Consider the following 12774-nt stretch of genomic DNA (forward strand, 5'->3'; position numbering starts at 1 on the left):
ACAGGAAATGTAAGCAACTACAAAAATATACAGTGACGAGGGACAAAATCCTCTGTAACAGACAAAGTGTATGACTAGCATCCTGCAATTTTCCATATATAAGATGTATATGTAAATGTACCTGCACAAATTTAATTTTCTTCACACTTTACAATTTTCAAAAAAGTGTTGATAAGGTTGGTTAACTCTAAACTGCTTTAGAGATTTAGTTCTATTAAATTCTATCATTCATACAATTCAGAATGGCCCTCCATCACAACACAGCCAAGAACTTGTAGAGCTAAGGTAATGATAATTACTTGGTTAAAAAGTTTAATATATTTACTTCAGGTCAGTGGTCATTTTCAATTGCTTTTAGTATGAAAAGTACTTCTTCTATAGCTATAAAATTCTCACAGTATAGAACCAAACACTGGGTAATGTAAGTGATACACTAGTAACCAATAGGAATGAGTCAATTCATGGCATAGAATCAACATAGTAAAAGTGCACAGTTTTACTAGTATATCAGCTTAGTGTGGTAATTTTTTTTCACTGGTATGTACCACAGTACCTTTACATCGTATTATACATCAGTAGTTTCCATTAGTAAAGAATGCACGGAAATTCCTGAGTAATTTTGTCACAAATTTAATTATACTAACAGAATGTTTTAATTTTTTATGACAAAATAATTAAAAAATTATTCCTTTTTTAAAAATCAGTTGTATATTTCATACATTTATTTTAAACATTACAAATATAATTATGATTCTTTATTCACATGTGTGACGTAATAAATGTATGGAAATGTAGTGGCCAAATGGGATGTTGAGAAAATATTTGGGCCAACCAGCTCTTGGAAAGTTTTTTTTTAGTTATTTGCCAGTATATGTGTGAAGTACAAGGATTTCATTGCAATACTGTCAATCATCCTAGGATTTTCAGGAGAGTACTTGTTTCCTATCTGAATATTATGCAATTTCTTATGTCCACTAAAATATTATCTTGTTTGTTGAGTACGTGAGTTGCATTTTTACTGGACATTTATTTGCTTTCTCTAACAGATATATTGCCAGGGTAACGGCATTCCACTCCAAGTTTCCCAGTCTATTATACCAATAGTGTGGCTAGTAAACTGCATGCTTCGGTGTCAAGACTTCCTATCTTATCAACAAGTTCTCGAATGTCAGCACAATGCAGGGTGACAGCGATGATGTTAAGATTAATCATCCCACTTTTGATACAGTTTTTAGATTACAGCCCTATACAACTATTAACATAAATAGAGCAAATTCATACATAATTTTCAGGGGGATAGGGGATGCAATTTTCTTTCAAGCAGGAATATTTTACTTTATTTCATCTCACGAGAATTATTTTCTTCAAATAATGTAATGAGTGTAATATGCTATTATTTTGTTATAAATTAGTACAAGATATTTTTTCAACTATTGATATAATGAATTTAAAAAAAAAAAGAATCAGGCCTCCATCCCAGAACATTAAATTGCTGGTCCCTAATATAATTGCAATATACTGTGGTATAAATCACAGTACGTTCAGAAATTCTGTGGTTCAAAATTGTTCATGGTACACAGCCCAAAACACATATGGTAGTATAAGTGGTTCACTAGTAACAAAAAGGCGCAAAACAGTTAGAAAATATAATTATACAGTCTCAAATAACTGAACCTTGATTTGTTTTTTTGTTAAAATTTTGTCAGTTGCTCTCAAGCAGCGCCATGTTTTCCTCTTCCCTTCATAGCATTACTTTTAGCACAGGCCTAATCTGAGTATCAATAAAACCAAGGGTCAGCCTAATGAATTTGTGAAAAAAAGATGGGGTGGGCTATTATCAAAGATAAGTTTTGCAAATATTTTCAAATTTTATGTATTGGGAAGTACTCATCAATGGATAAATATATTTGGGATAACTGATATTCTGATATTTATAAGAACTAATGACAATTACTAAAGCTATCATTTGCCACATACTCATTATTCATCAGACCCAACTGCATGCTGCGCGGACTAAAATCTACCATCACAAAATGCACCAACAGATCTGGATCTAAGCAGTTTTTTTGTCGCACAAACAACATAGATCCTGATCAGCGGTGGCATTATGCAACAGCAGATCTGGGAATATGTTGTTTGCAGTAGAATTTGACTTATAAATGAGTATTTTCAGTATTAAATATTGGTAATAAGCACATTAAGAATACAAATTATATTACCTTACCCTACATGTATTATAGTGATTAACTCCTACACTGACTTTCTGAATATCAAGCATTACATTCAGATTCTGATGTTTGAGGCAATCACTGTATGGTCATTGACAATAAAAGCATTTGTCTTTGATGTTTGAGGCAATTGCTGTATGGCCATTGACCATAAAAGCATTTGTCTTTGATTTTGAGGCAATCACTTTATGGCCATTGACCAAAAAGCATTTATCTTTGATATTTGAGACATTTACTGTATGGCCATTGACCATAAAAGCATTTGTCTTTGATGTTTGAGACAATCACTGTATGGCCATTGACCATAAAAGCATTTGTCTTTGCTGTTTGAGGCAATGAATCACTGTATGGCCATTGACCATAAAAGCATTTGTCTTTGATGTTTGAGACAATCACTGTATAGCCTTTGACAATAAAAGCATTTGTCTTTGATGTTTGAGACATTCACTGTATGGCCATTGACCATAAAAGCATTTGTCTTTGATGTTTGAGACAATCACTGTATAGCCTTTGACAATAAAAGCATTTGTCTTTGATGTTTGAGGCAATCACTGTATGGCCATTGACCATAAAAGCATTTGTCTTTGATGTTTGAGACAATCACTGTATGGCCATTGACCATAAAACCAATTGTCTTTGATGTTTGAGACAATCACTGTATGGCCATTGACCATAAAAGCATTTGTCTTTGCTGTTTGAGGCAATGAATCACTGTATGGCCATTGACCATAAAAGCATTTGTCTTTGATGTTTGAGACAATCACTGTATAGCCTTTGACAATAAAAGCATTTGTCTTTGATGTTTGAGGCAATCACTGTATGGCCATTGACCATAAAAGCATTTGTCTTTGGTGTTTGAGGCAATTGCTGTATGGCCATTGACCATAAAAGCATTTGTCTTTGATGTTTGAGGCAAATGCTGTATGGCCATTGACCATAAAAGAATTTGTCTTTGATGTTTGAGGCATTCACTGTATGGCCATTGACCATAAAAGCATTTGTCTTTGATGTTTGAGGCAATCGCTGTATGGCCATTGACCATAAAAGCATTTGTCTTTGATTTTGAGGCAATCACTTTATGGCCATTGACCAAAAAGCATTTATCTTTGATGTTTGAGACATTCACTGTATGGCCATTGACCATAAAAGCATTTGTCTTTGATGTTTGAAGCAATCACTGTATGGTCATTGCCCAAAAAAGCGTTTGTCTTTGATGTTTGAGGCAATTGCTGTATGGCCATTGACCATAAAAGCATTTGTCTTTGATGTTTGAGGCAATCGCTGTATGGCCATTGACCATAAAAGCATTTGTCTTTAATGTTTGAGGCAATCACTGTATGGCCACTGACCATAAAAGCATTTGTCTTTGATGTTTGAGACAATCACTGTATGGCCATTGCCCAAAAAAGCGTTTGTCTTTAATGTTTGAGGCAATTGCTGTATGGCAATTGATCTCAAAAGCATTTGTCTTTGATGTTTGAAGCAATCTCTGTATGGCCATTGACCATAAAAGCATTTGTCTTTGATGTCTGAGGCAATCACTGTATGGCCATTGCCCAAAAAAGCATTTCTCTTTGATGTTTGAGACAATTACTATATAGTCATTGACCAAAAAAGCATTTGTCTTTGATGTCTGCGACAATCACTGTATAGCCATTGACCAATAAAGCATTTGTCTTTGATGTTTGAGACAATCACTGTATAACCACTGGCCATAATAGCATTTGTCTTTGATGTTTGAGGCAACCGCTGTATGGCCATTGACCATAAAAGCATTTGTCTTTGATGTTTGAGGCAATCACTGTATAGTCATTTACCATAAGGCATTTGTAAATATTTTATTTGATGCTGAGTGTTACATAAACTTTGGAGATGTGGTTGTAACTACATGACCTAAAATGCGAGCTAAAAATTCCCTAAATTTCAATTTAAGATAATCATGACAATTTGGTTGAAAATAGCTAAATATAATTAAACTGCTATCTGCTGAGATTTACAAGACTTACTTCCATTGAGTAACCTCCCAGAATTTTTAGCTGCCATCATTTCTCTCAGGAACTTCAAAATCTCTGCTGTCCCTTTCTCTATAACAGTGGAAGGAGGGAATTCCAATGGATTATTGGTGATGTTAAGTCCATTTAATGTCTTTATCATCCCTAAAATGAAAACAAGAATCATGGATAGATACTGTAGATTAAAAGACAATAACCAGGGATAGATATAGCAGATTAAAAGAAAAGAATCAGGGATAGATTTAGTAGATTAAAAGACAGAAAATCTACAGCCTGTATACTTAGCTAATAATTGAAGCACTGCTTTAAAGCATGTGACCTTGACCCCAATTCCAAAAGGTTGAACAAATATGCTGATGAATAAATAGTCCAGGTTTGAGATAATTCATTCCAAGAATGAACATAAAATGAATTAACTTTAAACAAATAACATATATTTCCTAGTACCGTGACCATGACCCAAGGTTAAATGGGCTAGTGAGTAGATCAAAGAATGAACTGTCTGAGTTTCATAATGACCCATGCCAGGCATGATGAGAATCCATCGCTTGGTTTAGCAAATACATTCAAATGAAAAACTTTATACAAAACTTCATTAAGCTGTTGATGATGATTCCAGTTCCTCCAGAATGAGTGCTACATCTTGTTCCTCACTGATGGGCAATCAAAAAAAATGCTATTCCAAAATTATTTTAGGACATGGCTGTAAGGTTCATGCAAAAGCAGCTAGTAGAAACACTACTATGCAAAATGGTTTATGAAGATTAAAAGAGCCAGACTTTATTCTTCACTTATGGTAAAACTTGCATCAAGAAGCAGAAGCAGCTCAGCTGCTACAGCACTGGACTCCTAACCAAAGGACTGCAGGTTCAATTCTCACCCAAGCTAGCCAGGGTCAGCCACCTCTGAGTGTCCTTGAAAAAGTTATTAAGCTCCCATTTCCTAAATATCACATAGCCAAATCTCTGTTAAAAGTGACAATAAAACACACAATAAAATGAAATGCATTAAAAGCCACTCTGGCCAAAAAAGTGGGCTTTTTAGATGAATTCAGAAGTGGGGTTACTCTCTACATATTTGTTCCAGATATCTCACAAGAAGGTCATAATAGCTGAGTGTCAAACCAGTCATAATTATACAATTATCAAAGTAAAAGGATGTAGTAACTGTCTTGATATTTACCTTTCATTTTGAAGAAAATCTAATCAGATTTTCTTGTATCAATTTAATAATATTCCTAACCTGATTAATCTAATTGTATACTCTCATCTGTACCCTCTCCTTTTAGTTCAATTCTGACTGCCAATTTAATTCTCTCTCTGCATCATTTTAATGTACATACAAACTTGAACACATGCATACACAATGTCGGTTCATACAGAGTATCAGAATCAAGCAATAATAATCCAAGATAAAATACGAATTGGTTTATAAAATTCAATAAAATTTAAAGTCGTTCAAACCAAGTCTGTTCAGTCCTGATTGTTGTGCAATCTGCACCTTAGTCATTTTCACAAAACTTCTGATGCTAATTATCAATTGCTATGGACTTTTACAATGTTGGCCAGGCATTAAATTTGGTCAGGAAAAGTGGGTATTTAGTCTAATCAGTACCAGTGCAAAAGTAGAACAAACATTTTTCCAACACTAAGTGCTTCATTGTGACACAGTGTGCAATATTCCATCCATTTTATGCTGTATCCCACTTCCTGGACTTGTTCTAAATTTAGTTTCAATCCTCCAAAGCTTACTGAGTGGAAACAAAATTCACTGCCGATTGGACAGGATGGGGATGGACAAACATAGGTAGCAATAATTACCTCTCCATACAAATGGTAGGTAAATACAAACTGGTATAGCCAAATGGTATTTACAACCAACCTAATTCCAGTGGCAGTGTTCTGAGATTATTTCCTTCTAGAAGAAGATTTCTCAGGTTCTGATGTCTTCCTGTGAAGACGCTTGGAAGCCTGATCAGGTAGTTATTCCGTAGGTCCAGCCATTTCAGGTTTGGTAAACGATCAAAGAAATCATCTGGTATACTAGTCAGCTGATTCCCCTCAAGATACAGGTGCTGAAAAAGAGGAAGTCAAAAATATAAAATTATTTATTTTCTTCTATCTAAGTTTCTATCTGTAAGAATGAGTCCATACACAAAGATGGATGGATGGATGAATAGATGGATGGATATTCAAAATGGCCACCATTGCTTAACAGGCTTGAGGCACCTACTCTGGATTTTGTGCCATTTTTCAAGATTTTTTTGTTGACTGTATTCATCTACAGTAGTGATTTCATCATGAATTGGATGGGACTACATTAATCTTTACTTGAATATAACTGGTAGTGAAAAAGAAACATTATTTCAGTATAGAGTAGGAAGAAAAATTCCATTCATCTCTATTTCTCTTTTTCCTACACATTATTTTGAAAACTCAACCATTAATTTGGAAAACTTAATTCAAATTCATCTTACACTGTCAACCTTGAAGTCTGATTAACTAATGTGCACAGCAATATTTAACATGCGATAAGCAGGACCAATGGAATGATGCAAAGAAACAGTTAACTTTATCAACAGTCCGAAACATGGCTAAAAAGATCAGGCAATGAATCAAAGTGTGTGGATCTAACTCCCTCAAGTTGTTCCCAAACCACTCCCACATACGTGGAATTACTATTATTGGAAAGATCTCCATAATTCACTATATTAAATATACAACAACTTTCAATTTTGAACACCTCGTTTGAACTGGTCCCAACCTTACTCAAAATGGAACAAAGGTCAGTCCATTTTTTGTTTGCCTATGCCATCCTCCTCCTAGTAAAGAAAATACAAGCTGACTGAATCTCTCTTTTTGGAGCAGTTTCCTAACCTCCTGGAGTATGGAAATTTGATAGGTGGTATTTCTTAAGATTTCAACTTTCACTTTGACTGTCCTGGATATCCACACATATCAAAACTCCTAAATTTTATTCACATTTTCAACCTTAGTCAGCTTGAAGCCAACACATCCATAAACACTGACACAATTTCGACTGGATTCTTCAGGAAAATGGTGATGATATTCCACAGTCTTCATTGGTTTCCCATGAACTTGTATCAGATCACCTCTGTGTTATATGCCATCTCAGTATATCAGTTCCTAATCCTCCATCTCTGTTTGCTACTAAGAGAACACTCCCTATGATAAATACAACCCAACAAATGCATGACATCCAAACACTGCAATTCTGCTACATCCTACAGAAGTACAACTTGATGAGCATTTGCGTTTTTTGCTTGACAAACATGCCCCAGCAACCAAATGCAGAGTATCAATTCAAAAGTGTTCTGTATTGTATAGTAATGTTTAACCAAATGTGCATGCTAAAAGAGAATGCCATAGGCTGAAAAGATTTGTTTTTCCATGAGCTTCACTATTCATATGAAGATCTACGAAGCTGCTAAAAAGAATGTCACAAACATTATATAAGTTCATGCAGCAAAATCAGCCTATTAGAGCACTAAAATCACTGAAAGTTCCAGCTGCAAAGAGCTATGTGAGATTATGAACAAGCTAATGTCAAGGAATAAAAAGTAAACCACTTCCAACAACCTTCTCTCTGGTCGACCTTCAGTATACAGTCTGCATATTGCCCTCACCCTCGTAAATAAATTGCCCTTCTGAGAATAGCTAATGACCCTCTTTCTGATTTGGATAGTTGAAAGATTACAGTCCTCACTCTCTCCAACTTGTCTGAAGCATTTGACAGAAAGACCATGATTAATTATTTCACAGTCTCCAGCATGTATTTGGTATTCACAATGCAGGCATACTATGGTTCAAATCCTACTTAGTTAACAAGATACAAATTGTGTCCATAACAGGAAAACATTCCAGCCCAGTTGATCTCTGTTGGTGTTCCAGAAGGCTCTGTTCTCAGCCTCATTCACTTCATTCTCTACACTAAGCTGCTAACGGATTGACATTCAGTGTCTCACCATCTGTACGCCATTGACACTTAAACATACAAATCTAGCTATCCAGCTGAAGCTGAGTATACCATCCAAGGCACAAAGAGGTAAAGTTTTGATGTGAAGTCATGGAAAACATGTAACAAGCTGCAGATGAATGATGATAAAACTGATGCCATCCTGGTCACCATGCAGAAGTCTCTCATTCATATCCTTTACCTCAAACAGTAAGTATCAGCAATGCCAACATTAAATCTAAAGTCAGTACAAAACTTAGGTGTCACTCTTGATAGTAATCTCTCATTACACCAACATGTCATGAACATATGCCAGGCTGCATATCTGGAGCTTAGACACAAAAGCACCATTTGCAATTTTCTTTCAGATGATGCCACTAAAACACTTGTGTGTTCCATAGTACCTTCAAGACTGGACAATTGTAATTCACTTCTATCAAGTTCATCTCAGTATCAACTAAAGAAACTTCAAAACACTGCTTCTAGGATCATCCTTAGAGAGTGAACTGAGCACATCTCCCCCCGCATCCTCCAATGGTAACCCAAATGATCCAGAATAATAAAAATACAAATTTAAATCTGCTTACTATGCTGCATTTCGGTGAAAGGCTCAGTCCAATATACCCAAGTGTACACCCCATCCTGAAATTTATGCTCCTCTTTCAACACTCATATTCTTATTGTTCCCACTGTTGAAACAAAGTCATAGGTACATATATTCCATTGCTTAACAGGACCCATCTATGTAGAACAAACTGCCCGTATATCTTTGACACTAGGGCACTGTGATCTTATTCAAGAGTGCTCTTAAAACTCACCTTTCTCAGCTACATGTCATTTGAAGTAAACATACTGCAAATATCAGCCCTCAGTACAAACAACACTCGATGGCTATGTATGAATCATAATATTATTGCAGTTGTTTACAGTTCAATGCATTCTGGCCGACACTGCCAAAATATTTGCCACAAATAAGTGATGACAAACTTTCTGACTAATCAAAAGTCAGAAAGACTAGCCCAAAATAAAAGAAGTTATACCAGTATCCAGAATGTTTTCCACAAACCTTCCAGCTAATATTATGGCCATGTTATCCAGAATTCTCATTCGCAAACAAAGGTTAATTAATCAAACAACTTGCATTTGAGAAGGGTTGTTGTACTAAGATCTGCAAGCATGACTAATTACTCCTTAATGTATATTAAAATGTACTTAGCACGGAATCTACTGAATAAAGAGAACATCTCTTGGCATGACATCAAGAGTTTGAAGTTTTTAGAAGAGCAATGAGATCAGAGGTGAATTGGTGGGTATGATAAACCATTATATTTGCCCAAAGTTTTCTTTCAGGGGTAATTTTAGTCTTAGAAAAGTACCCTATCAGATAATATGAAACTATTTTAGAGGGAAATATCCAACCATGCTACATGAAAAATATCTGCTCATGTTTTAAAGATATTTTAAATACATATTTATCCAAGTCTTAGTCAGTCACATAACAAAAGAATAGTTAATTGAAAAAAATTTCTGAGCACTAAGTGTCAATTGTTAAGTAAACATATTTTATTAGTTAATAGAAAGACTGAAATTTGTTAAAAACTAAATTAAACAATTATTGACATCTTTTCAAGTGTATATATCAGTGTACACACTTATGATTTTTAATTGTTTTAATTAATTAATTAATTAATAATAATAATAATAATAATCAGTAAAACAAACTTTGATTTAAGTGACTTTGATACAAATATTTTACTTTTTGCTAATTTCTAGTACAATTCATGTAATGCTGACACTCAGTTGTACTTGACTGGACATAATGGTGAGAAATTAAAATATAAGACAGTATATTCAGGAGTAAGATTATGATTGTGAGAAGCCAAACTGTTTATTAACATATTTTCAGTGTACATGCTAACGTGTTTTAAAGAAAATAAAGATGATACTGACACATAAAATGAGAACAAATATGGAAAGGCTAAATACAGACATCCAGCAGAAGGCAAATTAGATATGGGTAATTTTCTTGATACAAGACACTGCGAGTAATTGTTGTTAAAATTAGAGTCTACCATTGATTATTTTTTTTAAATGGGAAGTAGCCTTGACCCACATGTGCTCAGCTCACTTTAAAAAGAACAATATTTACAAGAAAGTCCCAAGGAAACGGTCTACTAAGAATTACAATGCTGTCAGGCATTTCTGCGCACATAAGGTTTCTGTCACCAATACTGGAGCAAAACGCATACCAAATACGACCAATTGACAAAAATAAAATGCTGCATTGCTTAACATTTGGAATGAGGCAATTGTCACCAGAATATTCTGTTCAAAATAATATTAATTTTGGACACAAAGGATACCACCCCAGTGTTTTCATGACTCGCAATATGTGGGCCTATTTTGCACCCAGCTTTGAAAAGATGTAATATTTATCCATTGGGTTATAGAAATGAAATACATTACTTTGGACTCTTTCTGTCAGCAGTTCAGTCAAGTAATTAGGTCAGGTTTATAGCTAGTCTTACAAAATTCAATGTAACAATGCCAATAAATGGCAAGAGATATTAAACCAGCTAAACTGATCTTGTAAAAAAATTAGCAAAGTTGAACATTTTATAAAAAAATAAACTATTATGTGAAAGAGAAACAACAATGAATAGGGTGTAATGTGTTTACAATGTCTTGTTTATGGGGAAAAATTACTAAAGAATTGAGAAACAGACTAAAAGCCAAGGAATTTCTTGAGAATCCCGTTCTAGTGGCAAGTTGACACACTGGGTAGCAGATGATTTTGTACATGTGGGACAACTTCTTGCAAAATTGTAAACTTGGATTAAAATGCAGAATTCTTATAAAATATGCATTTCCATCTTTTAAATAATGTATTTATTTGTATGATTCTTAAAGATACAGAGCAAATAAGATTTTATAGGTTACAGGTTCAAGAAGGTCATGAAGTGGGTCCCGTCACACATGCCCTTCTGGGCGCACGTGACGTAAATCCAATCTATCAATCAATCAATGAAGTGGGTCTTCATTCTGACATTCAGAAATCACATTTTCATATGCTTTTTAAGTCAAAATGTGGGATATTTGTCAACAGTTTATGAATATCACTTTTGATAGAAAATCGATTTTTTACTCAAAATAACATGTGATCCAATGTTTACAGAAATGATGTATCGTTGCACAGAATGACCCATCAAGCAGAATTGGCCAACATGGTGGTATTTTTTTAAAACTCTTCAAAATCTATAACATTAAAAGTAAATATGCAATCTAAATTCAGAGAGAACAAATGAGTGACTACATTTCATGAATTGTGCTATAAACACTAAATGCAAATAATCTGCATAAAAATCACCTCAAATTTTTTATATTGCTTTTTTAATATTATTCAAACAAATTCATAGCATAATCATCTTTAGAAGTATAATGATAAAAAATAGTTCCATTTCAGTGTATTTTGGGTTACTGACCATATTTTGTTGTTTCAAGTAACACTTGTTTTGCTGAAGCAAACTTTTATATCTTCTTGGAATAATCTGAGACACAGACCTCATGTGACCATTTACCAAGACATTACATTACTTTGCCAGATATTCTTGACAAAACTCTGGTGTCCAATAACTCTGGCATATTTATCAGTCTAGTGACCCTGGCATAGAGATCAAACTAGATCTATGGAGAAGAATAACATATTTGGGCAGGAAGACATCGACATCCCACCCCCAGCCTATTAGGAGTATTTGGGTTGGCGTATTACATTGTTGGGCTTGATTAGTTAATTAAACGTCGGTTGCATTACAATGCTGAGTTAATACAATTGATGCTCGCACACGAGAGAGTGCTTTAACCAGCATACGTGATGCCTGTGTAGTTACGAATGCATGTATACAACAATAAATTGAAAATTAACCTCCAGATTGGTCAGTTCCAAAAGTTCAGAAGGAACGATTAACAGCCCGTGATTCGATAAATCAAGTGTATTCGCCCCCAAAGCTTTTGTTTGCTCGATAGTTCTTAGGATTTTATCTTCTTGTCTCTTTGTACGAGCTATTCCTCTTTCCGTAGGGGTATCTCCTCTGGACGGAGCTGGTGATATATTTTCATTCAAGCGTTCAAGTTCACTTGATGTCGAATCTCCATTTTCAGATTCGGTTATATCCAAGGCATCGCCTCCATTTTCTGCTGGATTCGTCATGATTGGTGAATGATATATATCAACTTTCTACATATTTCTCTATCATTTTATTCTTTCTTTTCAGACGCATATGTCACTAAAAAGTTTATTCTGTTTTGAAACAACGTAGAACTTGATAGTGGATCGCCATGTTTGATTTACACAATCCAATCACTATGGCGATTGTGATCATGTGACAAAATCCGTGAATTGTGGCTATTTGTCGGGACTGCGGCCACGGAGTTGAGACCGGAGACTAGGGTGACACTGTTATATTGTGGGGGGTTTGAAGATATATATATATATATATATATATATATATATATATATATATATATATATATATATATATATATATATATATATATTCATA

At 34.5% G+C, this 12774-nt stretch overlaps 1 protein-coding gene across 3 annotated transcripts in view; it reads right to left on the bottom strand.

The window, feature by feature from the left end:
• The window catches only part of LOC149794928 (uncharacterized), a 137691-nt gene extending 125133 nt beyond the window's left edge, over positions 1–12558 (bottom strand). For all 3 annotated transcript variants that reach the window (XR_016422214.1, XR_016422213.1, XM_089964568.1), the window contains exons 1-3: positions 12138–12558; positions 6122–6314; positions 4235–4384 (exon numbers count right to left, since the gene is read on the bottom strand). Coding sequence is in view for 1 of the 3 variants with exons in the window: in XM_089964568.1 (XP_089820694.1) it covers positions 4235–4384; positions 6122–6314; positions 12138–12422 (628 nt within the window). In the remaining 2 variants the exon portion in view is untranslated. The remainder of the gene's footprint in view (positions 1–4234; positions 4385–6121; positions 6315–12137) is intronic.
• Positions 12559–12774: the final 216 nt, after the last annotated feature.

Source organism: Sinohyriopsis cumingii, chromosome 7 (assembly GCF_028554795.1).
Source record: "Sinohyriopsis cumingii isolate HCF-2022 chromosome 7, ASM2855479v2, whole genome shotgun sequence".
NCBI lineage: Eukaryota > Metazoa > Mollusca > Bivalvia > Unionida > Unionidae > Sinohyriopsis > Sinohyriopsis cumingii.